Raw genomic sequence first — 23,438 nt, 5'->3', positions numbered from 1 at the left:
TTTCCTACCAGCACTTTGCCAGACAAAACAGTCAGAACTGACATCATCTCTCCAGCTTCTAGCTCCACTTCTTTAAGTATCCCAGTATCTAGTGATAGTGAGCATGACACTGATCCTAACACCAAGAGGCATGAATCATCTTTTTTAAGGGAAGTAAGGACCATTCGGAGAGGAAACAGAGCCTCAAACACACGCACCACACAGGTCACAAAACACGTAGAGGGAGGAGAGGCGGAAAAGGGAGAATACAGGAGAAAACTACGTTCGGGCAACGAGCGGAACCCACTATGGATTCTATCTCTGATGTTCAGGTTGTCAACTTATCATCCATGACACTCACTGCGGACATGAACTCATTGCTTAGCAAGGGCCTTAATTTCAATCCCACGGTCTCTGGTGATTTTTGTAGACTCAAAATAGATTTGTTTAAATTTGTTAGAGCTTTGAAATTGAAAAAAAAAATTTCAGAAAATCCTAAAGCTAATAAAAGAGCCACTACAAATCATTGTGAAGATGTTTTTGGTGTTCCCACTATTTGTGATATACAGGCTACTAATTTGCTCCTGTCTCTGACAGACATAGAAGAGTCTCCTTACACCATGGTCCAACTGCTTGATGAGCTCAATATAGATATTTCCAGTACTCCTGGTAGTGGTCTAAAAAATAAGTCCAAATGGGTACCCACACTTTCAGGGGGGAATGTGATTGATATCTTTTACAAAAGGGTGTTAGAGGATCTAAACTTGCATGAATCAAAAAGGAATAAGAACAAGGGTGTTTTCAATGATAACCTAACATCAGGTGAACGTCAGGCACTAAAAGAACTTGTGGATAACGAAGACATCCTTATCAGGGAGGCGGATAAGGGTGGGAATGTTGTTATCATGAACCGGGTCGACTATAACAATGAGATCCTATCACAGCTTAGTGATCACTTATGTTATCACACTGTCACTCATAATCCTATGGGACCTTTGACTACATTGATTACCAAACACCTCTCAGAGTGGCATGCTGCAGGCCTTTTAGATGCAGATGAGGTGGCCTATCTGAAGGTCTTTAGACCCACTTTTCCTGTATTATACACATTGCCAAAAATACACAAACATCTTCCATTTCCTCCTGGAAGACCTATTGTCTCTGGCATAGGAGGACCTACAGAGAGACTATCGGAGTATGTCGACTTATTTTTGGGCCCGTTGGTACGGAATCTTGCATCTTACATACAAGATACTAAACACATTTTAAGCATTTTGTCTGATTTTCAGTGGCAACCTGGCATGATTTTGGCCACCTTGGACGTAGTGTCATTGTACACCAGTATTGATCCTGAAATAGGTCTCAGAGCAGTCACTAAAACTCTTGAAAATAGGCCAGCAACACTCTGGCTACACAACAACATGCTGATTACCATGATGCAGCTCATACTTCATAACAATTTCTTTCTATTTGAGAACACATGGTATAAACAGGTGAAAGGAGTAGCAATGGGCTCACGTTTTTCACCATCGTTTGCGAATCTATTTATGGGCTGTTTGGAAAAGGCATGGATTTGGGGCCCTAATGGAACAGAATGGAGCAATTCCATCATCTTTTGGGGCCGCTATATAGATGATTGTCTCTTAGTGTGGTCCGGTAGTGAGAATGAGCTGTTGAGGTTTTGCACCTATCTCAACACCAACAGTTTTGGAATACAATTCACCATAGATTATAGCACTACTAGTGTAACATTCCTTGATGTTGAACTTTTCGTAAAGGATGACAAATTAAACAGTCGGTTATTCCGCAAGGGCACCTCATGCAATTCTTTATTACATGCACACAGTAACCACTCATTTCACCAGGTGAACGCAATTCCCTATGGAGAATTTTTAAGAGCCAGACGCAACTGTAGTGATGATTTGGAATTTGCAGATTGCATTAAAGATATGAAACAGAGATTTCAGAAACGGGGCTATTCTCCTTTAATTCTTAAAAAATCGGAAAACAGAATAGCCAGGGTGAAACGCACTAATACCCTACTACCTAAAACCACCAATAAGGCGACTACAGAGCGCAACATACGTATGATAACGGAGTACAATGCATTAAGTCACATCATGAGGAAAAGCCTCAATAAACACTGGGGCATTCTCCAAACAGACACCTCTCTTCGAGAATTCCTTACCAGTTACCCACAGATTACGTACAGACGAGGCTACAATCTACGTAGTAGACTGAGTCCTACTGTACCAAAAGTTCAAAGGAAACAGTCTTGGTTTACACCTCTGACATTGGGCTTTCACAAATGCGGCTGCTGCGGAGTGTGCAGATGGGCGAAACATAAGACTCTATCTTTTGCTGGACATAATGGTAACATATACACTATCAAATCCAACATCAATTGCACTACCAAATTTGTAGTCTATATCATAGAGTGCAATTGTGGGAAACAATATGTGGGTAGCACCATCAGGGCGCTTAAGGAAAGAATAGGTGAACACACCAGGGCAATTCACCAGGGCGATGCCAGATATCCAGTAGCTCTACACACTGCTAGCTGCTCTACACAGAATAGCCGGAAAGGTTTTCAATTTTTTGGGATAGAAACTATTGATGTAGGGGTGCGAGGCGGTAATAGAGAACTTCGCTTAAGACAGTGTGAGGCTATGTGGATAATGCGCCTCCAGACGGTTGAGCACGGGCTCAATTATGACTCAGAAATACAATATTTTTGGGTTGAGACGAACATGCACATAATGTTTTTGTTTCAGCTCTTTAGCCGTTCCATTAACCTGGTACCTGGCTCTCCACTGTGACTTAACTGATGTGATGTTGCTCTTATGCTACTTTTGCCAGTTTGCAATACTGTGTGTTGCTCCCTTGCCCTCTATAAGTTTGATTTTGTAACATAATAACAGCTGGGTCTTAAAATGCAATATACATGTGGGTTGATAAATGCCATCTAGCTATTTTACTTCTGCGATTTGGTTTTCGTGACATTAACTGTATTCGAAATTTGTCATGTCCCTACTTTCATATACTTGCCTTTTTTTCCCGCCTGCCTATTGCCCATGAGAGTTTGAGTTTTTGTAAGAGTTGCTGTAATTTATGTACTCTCATAATTCTGACACATCTTTTTGATTGAGTTTTCTACTTCACTCTATGTAACTCAGAACGATGACGTTTTAAGTGCTTTGTGCTTCAGTACATACCCTCTCATGTTTTCGAACCATTTTTAGTGCCAATAGTTCAGCACTTGTGTTTTATCCTGTATAATTTCATACTGTGTTCATGTTTCTTCATAGACTGGTGTTATGTCCGATAACTGGTTGTCCAGTTACGTGTGATTTAACGCGCCCTATGTCACACACTACGTGTTTCAGTTGACCTTTGTGACAGCCTAGGATATATTAACAGCGACACATTTTGGCTTGTTTTCTGTTTCACTAATGCTGTACGGGGATGCCACTGGTACTCACTGTCCTGCCTCCTTCTCTCTTTCTCCTGCCTCTTTTCTATCCTCTAGTGAGGGGATTGAAGCAGATATTCTATATCGTTGACTTGATTGGCTCCGGGTTGTGATTGATACTTTTTGGATGAGCTTAATATATTGTCTTATACCGTATGCTCCGTGGTTTTCTTTTCCCTTGTTGATCATTAGCGACTAATATTAACGTTAGGGAGCCTTGTCTCTTTTATGGGATTACTTTGCACCACTCGTGTTTTGCGGCTGTTTTATATATTGATTTTTTCTTTTCACTTTTTGACATACGGCGGTTAAATAACAGCTTGCGACACATTGTGCGTGATGCCTTGGATGTGTATCTTTTGTGGGAGTCACCTTGATGCACGTACATTAGGAGTAGATTCAATATTCTTTATTTCCGGCACTTCGGTCACGATCGGTTACAGCATACTACGGTCCGTCCTCTTCCGGTGTTACTTAATATACGCATTTAACGTTCTAGTGTTTGGGCTTTGTCCTGATATTTAAGCACTTCCGGGTTACGGGTCCCGGATTCACTCGCACACGGAATGGATGCCGCCAGGATGTTTTGACACACCTTTCAACATGTAAGTAGCGAATAAATTTCTAATTTTGATTGTTTCCTCTGATTCCGACATTGATGTTGACATGGTACCTTTGTCTTTCTTTGAATAAGCATTGTGGGAGGCATTATTGTTACCTGACTTTGGCTCCTGCTTTTGTTTTTATTTCAGACACTTTTTCGCATAGACTTTTTCTAGCTGAAACTTTTGCCCGACACTCACGGGTTGGAACCATTATTTAAGAATACGTTGTCTTTGCCACTGATTTATACGTGACTGGCGGCTGGAAGCTATTTAAGACTTTTTTGGCTGAAATTTTGGAGGTACGAATTATTCATGTACTATTAGTCTTACCTACGTATCACATATGATTTTTTGGCCACTCATATCGGGGGTGCTATTTTTCATCTGTACAGAGATTATACCGATTTGCCCAGCTTTACTGACCCACCGTTTTCACTTTTGCGTTACCCAACCGGGTTGGAATTATCACCGGTTGAGGGGTAAGATATTCTCGTTTACTGTGTTTTAGACTTTCTTTTGGGATTATTGTTTTCGCTTCTTTGAACACACAGTCGTTTTATTATTTTTTCGTATTGTTCTTTGTTTCAGTATCTACTGTCCTTTTGGCATTAGCTTCAGGTATGGATGTTTTTGTTGATTCTGCACTCACAGAGATTCTAGCCTTTGTACCTTCCATTCGATTTTGGTGCATTGGGGATAATTTTGTTCTTTTTTCCTTTCTTCCCTTTCTTTGTGTCTTTTCACCGATTGGTGGTGCAGGCTTACTCTATACCTTTGTTTTATCAGCACTTCAGTACCTTCTTGAAGTAGTGGTGTTTTTCTCTTGTTTTATCTCCACATTGGCGTGGTATTCTACGTTTGGACTATGTAAAAATTTGCAAACGTTTGCCTTATGGCATATGTCTTAGCATGTAATGTTTTTATATTCTCTCCAGCCCTGAAGAGTCGTGGTCTACTCGTCCCATGACGAAACACGTGTCGGCTGGATACGCCTATTAAACAGAATCACTAGCATATATGCGGATGTTTCTTTTGTCAAGTTGTACTTACTCATGTCAATTTTGATTTAATCGATTGTATGTGTGCACAGGATTGCTCTTATTGCTTGGTTGTAGGTAAAAAAAATTCCTACACAATTTGAGGGGTTTCAGGGATCTCCCCTCCCTGTTTTGCACCATATCAGACATTGGAGTTCACATTACCTACGTTTACCTGCAGAGCGCCATTTCTTCCTAATTTTTGAATACCCCGTTCAAACTTTTTAATTTCATTGGACGCCTGAAATGGGTACAGTACCCAAAACAATATCTTCGGCCACGGTTTGAGTGTTATCGTTCGCATTAATTTAACTCTGAAACCACAAGTTGGATCGGTGATATCCCAATGCACATGCCTATTGGAAATATTTAGGAAAATTGTGCCTTTTCTCCAGATCGAGGCACAGAAAAGGACAGTAACAGCGTCAAAATTTCCAGACTCAATTTTGACAATCCGGTTTACTTAGGTCTTCCCAATGCCATCGTTTATAGGCTACAGGTAATACAAAATGAGGTCGCGCAACTAATATTTCAACTCCATAGAAGTGTGCATGCCACTCCGCCACATCAAAAGCTCCACTGGCGTTCAGTGAAGCAAAGATTCATTCCAAAGCTTCCTGTGTGTTTTACAGCGGGCCTATTCTTAAAATCTGACCTTCGACTTCGCAACTCAATGTTGTTTTCACACTATTTTTATGTAACTTCCATAATTTTATTTGTTTCTTTGATATATGACTTACGTGTTTGTATTTGTGAAAGTTGGTTTTAATTAATTATAGTTTTGCACGAGGCACCTTCCTTTTAATGTATCATGCTCCTGAAAGTAGTTGTATGTGCTTTTATGGTCTTTTTGACTGAAATAAAGAGAACTCTCCGTGTCTTATGTCAAAGCTTGAGTGGATCAGCACCCCTATTTCTGACTATGAAGGAGTAAAAGTACACTCCATCGCGTAATATGAGATCTTCACATGCCAACCGACCCAATGTCCCAAAGATTCGGAAGAACAGGTCTGGCAGACCAGCTTTGTGTGCAGAGTTAGCTCATGTAATCTGGAACTCTCTGTCTGACAATATTCTCCATGAATCGGATTTTACATTATTTTGAGAAAATGAAAAGACATGGGTTTTCAAGCAAACCTATCATTTCATGCATTCCTTCCCAATTGAATCTATGCCTATATCTTGATGTCTGTGTAAAGCGTCTGGATACTGTTGGTGAATGATTGCTATACACGAATAATTAACAAAACATAACATAGCATATAGCATAGCATAAAATAACTGAATTGATCACAAGAAGGCCACATGCCCACTGGTCCAACATGGCAGCCTACGTGCCAGCCTGAGCTCTTTTAAAGTCCTTGAAATGCTCTGCAAATGATATTTGCCTTCCTGTGTGCTTCTTTTTTACATGATTAAATCATCCTTAATAGCACTGCTGACTCTCCTGGGTGTCTCAGTGGCATTTCAGTGTTTAGCAATGTTCTAGATCAAATGTTCCTCTTTTCCTTCTGCTCATCCAGCCTAAGGAAAGACAGGCCTATTGAGCGTTGTCAGCCCATGCATGCAACGCCTTCTCTGCTTTGAGTTGCCCTGGGTAGTTAGCTAGGGAGGAGAGCCATGAATGCATATGGCACCTAGGACCATGACCGTGAGACAGTGAACGCCAAAGGCTGGTAGGTTTGGCTTTGGTGGAGGACAGCGGCGCCCTAGTCATTGTTCTAACCCCCTTCCCAGGCAAGAACTGCACCCACTAGGCTGATCAAGTCAAGTTCCACCTACAACTTATTCTGCCAGCACAATGGCTGTATTGCCAAGGGGCACTGTAGTGCCACTGACCATGCAAAACGTCTACAAAACTGTACATCTTCAGACACTAGATAGCTCATTTTCAGAGAAGATTTTTGCTTCACCGACTTAAACGTAAAGCTGATACTTGAGGGATAATTGAAGTCAGGGAAGCTAAGTTTGTAATGTAATGTAAAGTGGATTTGTAGAGCGATAATTGTCAACCGCGAGGGTTTCCAGGCGCTGTGTAATTCTGGTAGTTAGGTACCACTTACAGTTAAAGCAGAAGTTTTAGGACTCGTGTGTAGGCTTTGCATGAACTATTTCAGAACAAGCATTGGCATAGCCAATAGGTCTCGCCTTTGGAACCTTATAAGTGTTTAGCTATGTAGCATAAAAGAGACTACAGTGGCATGGTGGGCAAAACACAAAAGATGGACTAGAATGCACCCGAAGGAGAACCACGCTGAGATTAACTCAGGCATTTCACACATCACTTTTTCCCATAATTTGCTAGTGGCACCGCCTGCCCACAGCACTAAAGCGTTAGTATGTTCTGACGTGGCCTCCCCTCTAGGATGAATGTGGCCTGCTCTGCTCCTGAATCCTGTCCCTCGAAATGAGTGCACTCGGCTCAGATCTGTGAGTCTACAGTCTCAACTCTCGCTCACTGAAAGTACAGCTTGTGTGTATACATCTAGATATGTGCACGTACACTGGTTGAAATAGATTACATCAATTATGCAATGGCAAACATACACAGGCTTATCCTTCATATATAAAATATACATCATTCATATGTGCATATACATTCATACACACCGATTGATTTAGATAAACTGAGTTATGTAATGGCATGAGCACACACATATGGTAATCCTATATATGTACAGATACGCAGACAGGCTCTGGGGGGACGGGAGCAGCCTGCCAGTATCGGCCGGGGGTAAGGGGCTGCACCGGGCAGAGGAGAGCAGCCCGTGGAGCTCAGGCAAGACGGGAGCAGCCCGCCAGTACTGGAACAGATAAAGGGAGACTGTGCAGCAGATGGACAGGACCGGTGCAGGAAACCTTCCTGCAGCGCTCACGCGTAGGAAGGAACCCGCCTTCTGCAAGAACCAGATCTCCCTCCTCCAGGACCTCGCAGCTTAGGGCACCAGCATCCAGGACCCATCAGCCCAGAGCACCAAGATCAAGGACGAGCCGGCACAGGACACCTGCCTTCAAGACAAGGGCAGGTCACCTTTTTGAGGACCCAACTACCATCAACAGCCCACCTCTATTAGGGCATCGACCTTCAGTACCCACCAGTATTCGCCTGCGAGACCTGCTCAGGGCGCTTGTCTCCAGGATATACCACCTCGGTGCATGCGCTGCCACTTCAGAACCCACCAGCCTCGGGCCACGGGGGCAAGGCACCTGTCTGCAGCGCCCACCGCACAGGCCATCAGGAGCAGGCCCAGCCAATGCCCGGCATCCCGCGGGTGGCATGGGACAGGCAAGGAGGGAGCCAATGGCCAGAGCCCTGCGCACGTGGCTGAGCACGAGCCGCGGAGACAGGTGAGCTGCACCCGCGGTTGGGGGGATGGGGACGGGGTGGGGGAAATGAGGGGAGACAGGAGTTTGGAGAGAAAGAGAGAAAATGTGTGTGATGGGAAGCAGGCAGAAGACGCCGGAGAGAGCGGGGTAATAATAGCTGATGTTGGGACGGGGAGTGAAAGGTAAGACAAGGCAGAGCGCGTGTGCAGCAGAAGCCATGCACCAAGCAGTCCCTGAGGGGGAGAGGATACCCAGAGCACATGGGTGGGCATGAGAGAGTCAGGGCCAGGGGTCGACGCACAGACAGAGAAAGGAAAGTTACAGAGAATAGGAAAACGGACCGGCCCTGAAGCAGAAGCACGGAAGACAGGCTGAGACACCGAGGAGAGGTTTGAGAGAGTCAGGACTGGGAGGCAGGTGAAGAGAAAGGGCCGGGGAACGAGCGGGCAGGAGGAGAGAGAAGGGCACACGGATATACAGGGAGGAGACATACTGAAGAGAGAGGGACCCAGACAGACAGACAGGGGATGAGCTGAGATGCAACAACTACTACAACAAGCACGTGAGTGGTGCGCGAGCGCGTGCCACAGTGAGACATCTGTTTTGAATTAACGCGCACGAGTCTGGGCACGAATTCAAAACAGATGGTGCCTGTGTGGGTAACCGCAAGCAATAGGCCGTGGGCAGAGCAAAGGCGGGACATGCACACGCCTTTGCCCAATTGCGTGCGGTCTTTCTTAGAAAGACGCACGCAAAGGCAAATAGTCTCAGACCAAAAACAAACCACACGCACAAGTGTGTGGTCAGATTTTGAAGCCCCCTTACAAAAAGTCTCGCAGAGCATCACATGCACGCTGGCTCAGGCGAGACCTAAAAACCTTCTATTATATCCCACTGCTGTCTTGGGCCTGACCATGCAATATTGTTGAACCGGTCTCCTTCTGATTATATAGGGTATATACAATATACACACACATATATAGAATAAATATGGTGTGTGACTAAGATTTGAGTAAGCACCAATCACCCATGAGGATAGTATGAAAACAACAAAATATATGTGGTGTTATTGCTGTCTGTTCAGAAACTCTGAATTGTTAAATCCATTTATGTGAAAATTAACCATTTGGCACTCTTTTCCCCAGAGTTTCTTAGGGAAGAGCATCTGAATCTACTTTCAAGAAGAAAAAAGTGGCGCTCACGATGCTTGCAAGGTTCTCTTTAAGAAAAGTATTACTGGGAGTTCCAAAAGCGTACAGAGCTAGTTCTGGGAATTTTGATGCTCAGCCACACTTCCATTATATTGCTTGCCTACAAACGCGAACACTGACAAATGCATGTACCTACACACACACAGAGACACACAACACACAGACACCTCAACCACCTCGAGCTGATAGATGAAGTGCAGACCTAGTTTTCCCACAAAGCAATGGCAGACGTATATGCAGGAAGGAATGATAAAGCTACAATGCCTAAAACACAAACACTCATTTCAATCTTAAGAAATTATAAGGAGGGAAAAACACTGTTTACTCATTTTGACCAAAAACACCGAATTGTAGAAAAATGCCAAACAATATAATAGTTTTGTAACTGTCATTCTGAGCGTCAGTGAATTCATTTTGAAAAATAATTGCATTTGGAATATTGTATTTGGTGAATTGACATTATCTCTTAGAAACTTTATTCTTGTGTTGCGCAGCAAGGAAGGGGTTCACTCTGGTGTTTCAATGCTTATATTGAAATTGAGATGAATTCCTCACTTTTAAAAGTTAAATAATTTTTTTGTACAATAATTGTAACATTTGCGTTGCTTCCTCAGTTGGCATTGCTTATAGAGCCTTGTCAACTTCGGAAAACAAATTTGGGCTGAGAATGATGTATCCATAACTTGCTTGAAATGCTGTACTTTTTGTGGCCAGTAGGTGGCAGCGTGTGCAAAGTTCTTCCCCATTGATACTAAATTGATATTTTCAATTGCTCTAGCACAGGGGTCTTCAAACTGTGGGGCGCGACCCCCAGGGGGGCCATGGAGCGATGCAAAGGGGGTCGCGCATTCCCAGTCACACTTCTGAGGCCCAAGGGCTTCAGCCCCCCCTCTTCCCCCGTCCTGTGTCTCAGCCCGGGCTGCTGCAGTGCAACTCGAGCTGCTGGAGACTCAGCTGGGCAGTGTCTGGAGTCTTATCTCCGGCACGCCTGTCCTAGTTTTTCACAGGTCTTTAAAGACCATTTGCATATTTAGATGCCTTTGTAAACTGGTTACAGAGGCTTAGTGTTTTTTCCTGGTTCCAGTACCCCCTGCGTCCCCACTATGCCTATTCCTTACATTTGTATTTTACATTTACTGCAGAAGTGTGAGAATGCATTTCATGAAAAGGAATATAAAGTAGGGCTGCCAAAAGAAAAATGCCTGCCATGTTTAAAGAGCCTGCAAAGGTCTCCTCTTCACACTAAATAGACTTATAAATAAAAAAGAATGTATTCATTTATTTTATCACTTTTCTGTCTTTGTTCTCTTATCAGTCATGGATCATTGAGGCAGCCCTAGAACACAATTAAAAGTGCTTTCTATTTATATTTGTTGTTCTATGCACAGATAAGTGCTTAAAATACAGCTTTAGGTGACTGCTTATTTTTGTACCGACTGGGCCATCAAAATAATCTGCTGGCAAGCCTAACCATAGGACTGGAAGTTTGTTGCAGGATCAGCACATTATTTATTTCACACTGATCACCATGCACTCACACCATTCACCCGCTCACCCTGCACTCACAGTGATCACTCTGCACTCACAATGCACTTGCGCTGTTCACCCTATACCTCACCCTGCAGTCACACGAGCACACTACTCACCCTGCACTCATGTGACACTTCACTCACCTGTCCCCCTCACTGCTCAATATGCAACTCACTCAAACAAGCCCATCAGTAATCATATATTCATTCTTTTCAGAAAAACGCTGAAGACATGGCTCTTTAGTCTTGACTAGGCCTGGCTCCAGTGCTAAACCTCCCTGCACGCAATGCTTGCTGCTAGAGCGCCGGGACACCTCTGTTGCTGAGGTAGCTGTTTGCGCTATCAAGCTCCAGTATTATTATTCGTCCCATTCTGAACTTGCATCTGCACCCAAATTCGTATGGCCACCTCACTCACCCTGCTGTCACTCCTCTCACCCTACTCTTACACTGTTGCATCGCTCACCATGCACTCACATGGGCACTCTTGCTACCCACACAGTGCAGAGGGTTAATGTGCCTGCTACAAAGAGTATGTACCATGCAGATTACAGAAATGAGTGTGAGTAAGTAAACTGTGAGTAGCGCTATAAAAAATGAAATGTTTGTCAGAAAGGTGCTATAGAGAGATGAGGTGCATTGTTGGTAAGTGGTAGTGAGGGAATTCATGGAAATGAAGGAAACGGGGGTGGGGCACCAAAAAAGACTATTGCACCATGTGCAACCAGTGTTAGGGCCCGCCCTGGCTGGGGAGTGTTAGCCCCCCCCCCCCACCCCCCAAAGTTCTGGTCTAGTGGCTCCCCTGCTTCTGCCTATTATTATTATTTATATTTGTAGTGCGCTACTGTTACCAAAAGGTGTCCTGGGGCTAATAACCATCTGCTGCCTGAAGGCAAATGAGAAACACACAGAAGGATAAGGAGAACCTGCCAAATGGGGTAACCTACAGAGCATAGAGAAAGGTTTGTATATCTTTCCTAAAGGATAATAAATTCTTGGTGGAGCGAAGCAAAGGAGGGTGCAAGTTCCATAACTGTGCGGCCTGCACCAAAACAGCGAGACAGACAGCTCATCCCTTCTTCAATTAGGGAACAATAAGCAGAGTGGCAAAGGCCAAGAGGAGCATACGGGTCCGACCCGTATGCTTTGTTGAGGAGCGATGAGAGGATGGGAGAGGACAGCAAGGTAGTGAGAGAATTTGATTGAAGAGGTCAGGGATGAGGAGAAATGTGAATTGCCGAAGTGTGGACACGCAAGAAGTGAGTGTGAACCAAACGTGAGGGCTTCTGTTAGAAGAAAGGGGAGATGTGAAAGATGAATGGGGGGACTGGAGAGGTTTAAGATACAATAGACAAAAATTTGAATGGAGAGACAAGGTGAATGAGAAGTGATGAGGGGCACGGGAATTGACAGGGCCAGAGAGGCCATGAGATAAATTCAAGAGAATGTTAGAGATGAGGACAGTGAAAAGACAGAATGGCAAGAGGTGATTAAAGGTGAAGTGAGAGGTTGAATGGGGAGAGTTCAGAAATTGTACAAAGGGGTGAAAGAAAATGGCCTGCAAAGTGAGAGAGGGATTTGGGGTTGGGAGAGGAGAGGAGAGAGGGATGGAAGGGAGGGGGTGAGAGGAAAGCTGCATGGGTAAACTGCTTAACTCTGCAGAAGACCGCCAGGGTTTTAAGGGAACCCTGCTGCTCCCGGCCAGGGCCAGGTGAGCTTCTAATGTGGCAGCACGTAATCCTGCGGAGTGGAAGGTCCTTCACAAAGGTTGACTAGAAATCTTTCTGATGTTAATTGCTGTATTTTGGTTATAAACACGTACTAATGGGGTAAAATCTTTCCTCAGTGTTACTGTGTGTAAAAAATTAATTTCAAAACAATGAAGCAATGCTATCCCAAAATACGCAGCATCACATAACATCATTTACATTTTCTTCCCACACAATTTAGTCAAGCCTCTCACGTAATTTGGTCCTCACCTGCCTCATAATTCCAGTAGCCCTGCCTACAGGTTTAGAATTTTTGTTAGGAGGGGGTCCTTACACCTCAAAATGTTGACAGGGGGGTCTCGGCATCCAAAAGTTTGAAGACCTCTGCTCTAGCATCATGAGATTTCATTTCTTGGTTATGTTTTTTTTTCAAATATTAGTCCTGTGTCTAGGTTTTTTATGTTGAGTAATGGTGTGTATTTTAGTGTCCATATTAATATAGTCAGTCCTAATTTAAGCATTCCATCCATCACATGTTTGTATACTTAAGTGCACATATATGAATTACATTTATAAGCATATGGATAGAAGAGCAGGAGCATTACTTCAAGTACAGATATATTACTTTTGAAAATTTGGTATGAGACATTCAAGGAGGAGGTGCATTCTTGAGGGGTGCAATCCTTTCACATGTTGCATCATCCATCCTACTTGACTAAGCCGATCAAGACTGTACACTGAAGATACAAAGATGAACTGACTCAGTGATGCGCCTTCCTTTCACTCAATGTTAAAGAATTTCATGAGGCTATCCTCCAAATCGGTCATGGATGTGGCTTTCATGGACCACCACTCACACCTCTGTTCTAGACGTGCAATGTGGCAGCTGTACCCTGCAGAGTTTCTTCAGCAACCTGCAAAGATAGCCTGACCCACACATTACCTTGCGTACTGAGGTCCAGTGGATTCATGCCAGTAGCTGGAAGCAGTGATGTCCTCGTCACGGATGGTGCGGTCATGCATCCCCAGAGGGTACCTGCATTGTGCTGTAGAGAAGATACAAGGACAAGGTCAGTAGGGCGTGATGCCACACTCGGACAGGTATCTCAAGAATCAATGCCAAAGCTGTAGGTGTTCGACATGTACATGGTGCAGATACAGAGAACACCTGTAAGTCTGAAGGGCTAAATCATCATTTTGTAATGCATGAATTAGGCCAGGGCAAGGCAGCGGTGTTTACAAATTCATGATCATGAAAATAAAATAAATCAGGCATTGGCAAAGCTAACAGGTCTGTATTCAATGTGTTAGCATGTCCAGAAAGGCACACACAAATGTGCATTTGTGACGACATCAGCAATGAGGAGCCAATGAAGGGAGGAGCAGGTAAATGTAAAATAGTCTCTCGTGCAATTCAAAGCATATACACCACTGAATACACTCAAAGAGCTAATGACATTTGGTAAAAAGGAATTACTCCTCGGGGATGCGCCTAGATGTGAGTGATATAGGCTGGAAAACAGACGGTATGGTATGTATATTGAAAAGAATAGGTCTGTTTAAACTGCTGTGATGTCAAATAGAGAACTAAACATAATACCACACAACAGGCTATCTGGAACAACACACATACATTAACAAACATACTTGAAGAAAGGAGCTAGTCAATCCTAAAGGAAGCGGACCTGAGATCAGCTAAACGTGGATTGCAGGAGACGCTACATGTTTGTGACACAACCCTGTGTCCATAAAGCATTTTGAATGCTTGCAACACCACCTGAACAGGACTTGCCCACAACTTTTCAATATTTAAAAAAAGGTTAGCGGCTGAAGTTCAACTTTGAGAGCATCTGGCAGACCCACCACAAATATCCAACAATGCACTCTGCAGGGTGTGTGGACTCTGAGCAGCCCTGTCACTAAACATAGAATGAGAAAGCGGCCGGACACCCACGGGGGGCTTATTTAAAGATGATAAAAAGCAGAGGAGGGGCACAGTCTCTGACCCTGTCCAGAATATGCCCGTGTGGCTCACTAGTGGACCATCAGGAGTCTACTGCCAGACCTCATGGACACATCTGGTTAAAATAGGATTATGCGGTGACATCAGATACAATTAAAAGTCCTGTCATTTAAAGCATTTGAATTTCATAACTGGCTCGTTACAATTGAGAGACTAAAATGGTTTCTGCTCACTTTGCTGCACTCTGTACCTCCTCTAGTTTGCAATCTCAGGTGATAGGCAGCCCTATTCGTGGCAATGAGTTGTGCCACCAAAGTAGTAACTGCAAGAAATGCAAAGAGGTCATGCATGTCTGCACACATGGACAGTCATAGGAGGTCATCTCCAAAAAACAAATCCACTCTCTCTCCTTACTCAACATGTTTCTACAATCGATCTGAATACCTTTAGAAAAAGAGAGCTAAATCCCCTTCTGCCACAAGAGCAGTGGGGGAGGGTCAGGCTGTCCTTACCGGCAATGACTTCCGCAGCCGATCTTCCAGGTAGGAGCGCGAACAGCAGCCAGCCGAAAAACATGGTGTGCGGGCAACAACGGGCAAGGGCCCGTCAGCTCAGGCAAGTGCTCCACGTCCCACCCAGACATCTACATTTCTAAGAGAAAAGCAATACCAAAGTTAGGTCAGTCAAACAGGTTTATTCTACATGTCAAAATTAGGTTTGGCAAGTTCTAATATTCATACATAAAAGCATTTTAATTACGAATGTAGCAGCTTGAAGGCATGAGCCACACCATTAATGTAATTTCCACAAAACCACAAAAAAGAAAATCGTTTTAGGCACACCACCAGCCACTGCTTTTGCCAAGCAGGGTGACTCCCAGGAACCATCTGCATGTGGGGCCTGGGCGAAACCACATTATTCAGTTATGAATAGTGTTGGGAGCAGCTATTCAGCAACATTTTCTGTGGGCGGGACTTCTTGTATGACATACTGCGGCAGGAATACATGGAAAGAGTGACGACTAGCCCACAAGATCCACCCAGCTCCATACTACAGATCAGATCTAATTCAGAGTCTGGCTGCAGTGGGCTTCTGTTGGGTTGGAGAAACAACCTTTACAACGCAGTCATTACATCGCACTACATTTACAACGCAGTCATTACATCACAACATCCTTTACAACGCAGCCATTACATTGCATGTCACTACAATGCATGACACTACAACGCATGTCACTACAACGCAGGCATTACATCACATGTCATTACAACGCATACCATTACAACTCATAGTACCCCTACACTATCCAACACTTACCCTACTGTTGCACCCCCTGGAGTTAGAATAGTAATTTTTACCCCTACACTATCCAACACTTACCTTAAATGCAATGTAATGGTATGCGTTGTAATGGTATGCATTGTAAAGGTATAATGTGATGTAATGGAATGCGTTGTAAATGTAGTTTTAAAAAGTTCGTTGTAGTGGCATGCGATGTAAATGTATGCGTTCTAAAGGATATTGCGATGTAAAAACTGCGTTGTAAAGGCATGCGTTGTAAATGTATGCATTGTACCGTCATACATTCATTGGATTCTAGCAAAAATGCTGTAGCTGGGAGAGCAGGTTCTGCATAAGAACATCTGTTTTGCATTTGAAGGCAGTACATGGTGAAGAAACAATTGAAGAGGATTTTTTTTCTTTGTGAGGTAAAATCATAATTTTAAAAAGTGGTCACTTTCAATGTGACTAGCTAAAAGAAAGCTGCAGAGCACACATTATTAATGTAATTTCCACAAAACCACAAAAAAGAAAATCGTTTTAGGCACACCACCAGCCAATGCTTTTGCCAAGCAGGGTGACTCCCAGGAACCATCTGCATGTGGGGCCTTGGCGAAACCACATTATTCAGTTATGAATAGTGTTGGGAGCAGCTATTCAGCAACATTTTCTGTGGGCGGGACTTCTTGTATGACATACTGTGGCAGGAATACACGGAAAGAGAGACGACTAGCCCACAAGATCCACCCAGCTCCATACTACAGATCAGATCTAATTCAGAGTCTGGCTGCAGTGGGCTTCTGTTGGGTTGGAGAAACAACCTTTACAACGCAGTCATTACATCGCACTACCTTTACAACGCAGTCATTACATCACAACATCCTTTACAACGCAGCCATTACATTGCATGTCACTACAATGCATGACACTACAACGCATGTCACTACAACGCAGGCATTACATCACATGTCATTACAACGCATACCATTACAACTCATAGTACCCCTACACTATCCAACACTTACCCTACTGTTTCACCCCCTGGAGTTAGAATAGTAATTTTTACCCCTACACTATCCAACACTTACCTTAAATGCAATGTAATGGTATGCGTTGTAATGGTATGCATTGTAAAGGTATGATGTGATGTAATGGAATGCGTTGTAAATGTAGTTTTAAAAAGTTCGTTGTAGTGGCATGCGATGTAAATGTATGCGTTGTAAAGGATGTTGCGATGTAAAAACTGCGTTGTAAAGGCATGCGTTGTAAATGTATGCATTGTACCGTCATACATTCATTGGATTCTAGCAAAAATGCTGTAGCTGGGAGAGCAGGTTCTGCATAAGAACATCTGTTTTGCATTTGAAGGCAGTACATGGTGAAGAAACAATTGAAGAGGATTTTTTTTCTTTGTGAGGTAAAATCATAATTTTAAAAAGTGGTCACTTTCAATGTGACTAGCTAAAAGAAAGCTGCAGAGCACACATTATGGATGCGACATAATAGACATCCTGTACTAGAGAATAAAATAGTTAATAACTTGAATGAGAGACGGCCATTAGCACATCAGAGAGTAGGAATGTCATTTACAACATAACTATCAATAAGAGGAGAACGCCAATCTCCTTAGCTGAAGTGAATACTGCATAATTTTGAAGGGAGTATGGGGGGGGCTATAACCAGATTCTAGAAGTCCACAAGCTCTGGCTGCAATGTAGAACAAAACCTTAGAAGGATACCAACTGCAGGAGCAATACATGACTCAAATGTAGAAGGGTGTATGCTATGGAAGCAGGTAGAAGGTACAAGCTACAGAGAGACCTCTCTCCTAACCAGAGAAGGGTGCAAGCTCCGAAACCACTCTGAACAGACCTCAAAAGAGTAGAAGCTCTAGACAGTGATACTCAAAGTGCCGCTAGAGGGCCACGTGCGGCCCGGCTGAACTTTACAGGCAGTCCCCTGGTCAACAGAAGCACTGGGCTCCTTTTTCCTCGACTCAGCACTAACATTGATATAGATGTTAAATATGGGGGCAAGCATTTATTTAAAGTTTAACTTAACTTAAAGACAGGAAGTAACTAAGGTGTCCTGCACCACTTAACTTTAGGAACACCGTCATTTATAAAGACATCTTGCAACAAATGTGTGAAAATATGATAAAGTCTCTTCAGAATTCTAAAAGTGTAATACTTTAACATGTAGAAGCGTTTGACCGTAGTATATCAGATTATATCAGTGCATTGAGAAGTATTTTTTAAAAAGGGATAGCTTGCAAATATGGATTTAGAAACATTCATGCTTCCCCCTACACTGGCAACAATACAAATAGTGAACTAAGAGGCAAGTCAGTTGTCATGTGCGCACTCTGAGTGGCCTGGGTTACTATTATACATGGACAACAATAAAGTATATTACATAAAAGTGTGCATTCCCAAGTTATGTATTCGATAAGGAAGAAAAAAGCGGTAAAGTAAAATAAAACAATTGCCTAGGATCACACCATTTTTTATTTATTTTTTCCCCAGAGTTTTATATAGTGCGAACTTGACCCGAAGGTATCAGGTATCAGAGCGCTTTACATGGGCACCAGTTGCGTTACATAAGGAAACATTCATTTTTTATAGACACAGGGAGATTAAGCGATTTGCCCGGAATCACAGGATGTTGAGCGTCGTTTGGCGAAGTGAGGATGGATCCCAGGTTTTCTGGTTTCACATTGTGTATTTCAGCCTTTAGATGTAAATGCTTCGCTTCCCCGATGCCCACCTTACATCCCTTCCGCCTCACTCCCACCGGCCAACCTGCTGGCATCAGTGCAGCCCTTGGTCACACCACAGGCCAAGCCTTTGGGCCCCCTGGAAAATGTTTGTGAGTACCCATGCTCTAGTCTAGTACAATCCCTGAATTAATTACAGAAGGATACAAGCTGTGGGAGAAGCCCATGACAATCTGAAAAGTGCAAAAAGGAAGCAATCCCTGCGACACCCATAGTTGGGAATGAGTAAAGAGAGCAATCCATAGGAGTACGATTTGTAGAGTCTGAGCTGCAAAAGTATTCTCTTACCAACCATCACAGGACTCATGATGAGGAAGCAATCCATACCCAAACCATTAAAGGATATGAGCGGAGCAATTCATGACTGCGGAGCGAGAGGACATAAACTTACACACCAACGATAGTCTGACGGAGGAGGACTCTTCACCGAGGAGCATCATCTGACTATATGGATGAGCCCTTCACATTACCTTGGAGATTCTGCCTCAATATATAAAGTAAGACACTCTCTAGCTCCCAGGAAAGGTTGCTCCATAATTACGTAACATGTCACTAGTTAAAATAAAAAGAGCAACACATGTTGATGGACTACTTATTGTGAACCGGGCGCAGTGTTCTTTGTATGTCATGAAGAAGCCACGCAATGCTGGATGGCTGAAACGTATTGACACAATAAGGTTTCTATTACTATGAGATTAACTGAAGCAATATTGCTTATTACATAACATTTAGGGATAAAGTGTTTATCTCTTTATGGAATCATACTCCTGATAATGTCATTTAGACACACTATTGTGTTTTCCTCCATGAATGATGTGAGGACCAATGAAGGCATTTGAATCTGAAAACAACTTTGTGAACTGTACAAAATACGCTAGCAAGATGGTAATTGAAAAAATTATGAGTTAACGAGTGACATACTTTATTTCTTTTGGTCAAATATTTATTGCACTAGTCCTTTCTGATTATTGGATTTAATGCTAGATGTCTGGTGGACAGGTCTAGTAGCAAGCCTTTCCTTAAAATAATAAGATTTGTCCCTGCTTAAAAATCCTGACTTGATATTATGTGACCGTTTTATAGTACGATTTCTGCAAAGCAGGAAAACCATGCAATTTTTATATATAAAGGAATAACTGGAATTTATCAGCTAAACCAAACTAGACAATTGTTGAGATGTGAATATGTCACTAACTGAGCACAGTGGCCAAACCACATCCAACCAACCAAAATCAACCAACCAACCAACCAGCACCCATTGGAAATGCACTAAACTCGCCCCCTTCATCAACATAATAGATCACACCAACCAACCATCAGGATTTATCGGGAAATTTCAGTCACTTCCAGCTTTATTAGCATGGGTTTAATCATCCAGGATCCATCAATAAATGCCCCAAGCTCCCTCATGACCAATGCAGCTACCTCTGCCAACCAGAATGTATAGGGAAACTCCCCAACCTCACCCCACCATGTGACAGTCTTGCACGCCTGTCCAATCAGAATCCATCAGCAAATGTCCTAAAGACACCGGCTTTCATGACAAAGAAGTGCAGCCAGCCTGACTATAATAATTAGATGAAGCCCTAAACTGACCCCCTTCATCAGTATGGTCCGGCAGACACGCCAGATGGCTACTGTCTTCAAGAGCATGGTAGCCTCCCTCAGCTGGCCACCTGCAGCAGCACATGGGCCCAGAGGACTGACCCGAAACAGCCTGAATCTACCAAGAAAAGCTCTACAGTTACTACCCTGCACGGTGGCACAACATGATAAACAACATAGACAGGGCAAATACAGATATCAGTAGGGCCAACAGATGGAGGGAATGTGACGCCATTTCCCCATAAAGGTGTAAAGCAACTGAAAGGTATGCAGGCAGGTGAGGTCAGTACAGGAACATGCAAAACAAACAAAAAAGAATGCTTTAATCGTTGTTGGGTAAGGTGATAGACAGATTTTATGTTTATTTTTAATATACTTTTTCCGTACCAATCAAAACAATAGGTGCCAAAGTAGGAAAAATATTCTGAATGGGAATTTATTCCAAATCATACTCATCACGAGCGACAAACTTAATCTTATAACATTTTTTGCTAGCTGTTCTTTCCTAATTATGTGCTGGCTGCAAAGATAAGGACAGGTTTTACAAGATGCTCTTCATGACATTCCCTGGGAGTTAAGGTTATAGCTAAATTATTTCTCATTGCTTTGCTTTTTTTTCCAGGGGGCAAGCTCGCCAGGTTCCACTTGGTGTGATTTTGATCCCTGGTGGACCTCGCCATGGAGAAGTGAAGCAAGATAAGAGGGCAGCAGAATGAAGAAGTGAATTGGAGAAACAGAAAATGATCAAAGTAAAGAGGAAAAGAAAGAGAATAAATGAACATAAAGGAGGAGGAAGGAAGATCGTAAAGGATCAAGGAATGAAGAGATGGAAGAGTGAAGGAACAAAAAAATGTAACCAAGGTGATGCGGGTTAAAGCCGGGGGGAGAAAAATGATTAAACAGCAGATTGCCAGAGCAGGCAGCACAAGAAAAGAAGATTTGCATTGAGGAAATGAAGGGAGGGGACAGAGCAGCACGGCTCATTGAAAGACACAACGGAGTACAGCATAGAAGGGGCCTATAGTGGGCATAAAGGGACCTGCGAGTGGGCCTGCATCAGTAGTGGAAATGGGGCGCATAAGTTTTGGGCGTGGCCACAGCCGCCCAAGAAAACATTCTGGCACAAATGACGTACTGTTCCTTGCATGGGGGGATACCTGTTAAACCGGGCTAATTTTGCATTCCGTGTACCCCAAGCCACATGGTGCCCGTAATTCCGACTGCGTAATTGCCACAGAGGAAATCCCACTGTAGTTGTGATGAGGGCACAGTAGAAACAGAGGAACGATAGACTTGAAGAGATGAAGCTTTCAAAAGTCATATAAGATATTTCCATTTTATTAATAAATATTTGTATAAGGCCATGACTGCACAAAACGAATTTCCAAATTCAATTGTTAATGTCGAGAGTAGCGCCATACCGTTCCACTAGGTGGCAGCATGCAACCATTAAAAAAATAATATCGCACCCTGATTTTAAAAGTGCTACTTAACATGGTACACATCAACATCGTTTTCTGATAACAACCACACCGGAGGTCACTGTTTGTGATCATCACGGCTCGATTTACCAAAACTGTACATCCCTGCGAGGTGAGTGCGCGAAACTAACCGCACGCAGTTCTCCTTCTCACTGTTTGACCAGTGGAACACACACTGGGGGGCAAACAGCACATTCTCATCATAGCCTTCGTCTTCCAATCTGTTTTATTTTTAATTAGAGAGAACATCTCGTTTTTGCTGTGAGTTTTTTGTTAGTATACCCAGACACATCCCACAACAACAAGCACATATACCTTAAACAAGCACTGGCAATGACAACAGGTCTGGCTTATGAATGATAGTGCCTTTTGTGTCACTGATGGGTTAAGGTAATCACCAAATCATCATACATGAACTCTGTCGCTCAGCTTTGCACCTATGCATCCATTCATCCATCCACTGACTCATTCTTGCATTTAACCTCTGAAACAACTGCAATAAAACAAATACAAACTCAAAAACATATGCAAGAAAAATTAAGTCTACAAGTACAAAAATAAAAAAAATAAGAACATGCTGCTGTCTGAAGGCAAAGCGCATATGCTTGCAATACTGAAACTAAACATAGCAGCAGGTGCCAGTCTTGCCCCAGGCTTAGTAACAAGGAACCCCCTCAGATCCACCCACTAATTAAGGCTCTGGGATTTTCTGTTGATTTCTGAGCTTTGCTCCCACAGCTTGCCGTACGAGCAGAACCAGGAACTGCTTCAACAGATAAGCGGGGACGGACCCTCTAGTCTTACCGACATAACAAGGATAATTTTGGCGAGTTACCGTTCGTGAATGAGTAGCGGATGAAGTAATTCTCGGTGCTGCGCATTCCCGTAACACTGACTTGGGCAAGGGAGTGGCATCTGTGGAGAGACTGGAGGCCTCGGATGGCGGATAGCCCATCCTTTCTCACAAGCAGTTAGACAGACCCAACCAACAGACTCTAGCAAATCCCTGCCACTAACCAAGAACATTACCTAACCAGCAGACTCCAGTAAATCCCTGAAGCTACCCAACTCAGAACATGCCAGGTGCACTAGAACATTTGCCAACCAGCAGACTCCAGCAAATCCCTGAAGTTACCCAACTCAGAGTATGCCAGGTGTACTAGAACATTTGCCAACCAGCAGACTCCAGCAAATCCCTGAAGTTACCCAACTCAGAGTATGCCAGGTGTACTAGAACATTTGCCAACCAGCAGACTCCAGCAAATCCCTGAAGTTACCCAACTCAGAGCATGCCAGGTGTACTAGAACATTTCACATCAGCAGACTCCACTAAATCCCTGAAGATAACCAGCTCAGAGCATGCCAGGTGTAGTAGAACATGTCCCATCAGCAGACTCCACTAAATCCCTGAAGCTAACCAACTCAGAGCATGCCAGGTGTAGTAGAACATGTCCCATCAGCAG

The 23,438-nt window shown here is 43.3% G+C and overlaps 1 protein-coding gene across 1 annotated transcript in view; it reads right to left on the bottom strand.

Moving 5' to 3' along the window:
- The window catches only part of LOC146868456 (discoidin domain-containing receptor 2-like), a 445,309-nt gene that overhangs the window by 122,677 nt on the left and 299,194 nt on the right, over nucleotides 1-23,438 (bottom strand). Inside the window, exons 4-5 of the mRNA XM_085610198.1 lie at nucleotides 15,345-15,483; nucleotides 13,813-13,915 (exon numbers count right to left, since the gene is read on the bottom strand). Coding sequence (XP_085466324.1) covers nucleotides 13,813-13,915; nucleotides 15,345-15,408 — 167 coding nt within the window. The 5' untranslated portion in view covers nucleotides 15,409-15,483. The remainder of the gene's footprint in view (nucleotides 1-13,812; nucleotides 13,916-15,344; nucleotides 15,484-23,438) is intronic.

This window comes from Triturus cristatus, chromosome 1_2, assembly GCF_964204655.1.
Source record: "Triturus cristatus chromosome 1_2, aTriCri1.1, whole genome shotgun sequence".
Taxonomy (NCBI): domain Eukaryota; kingdom Metazoa; phylum Chordata; class Amphibia; order Caudata; family Salamandridae; genus Triturus; species Triturus cristatus.
This window is presented reverse-complemented; position numbering and strand designations above follow the sequence as displayed.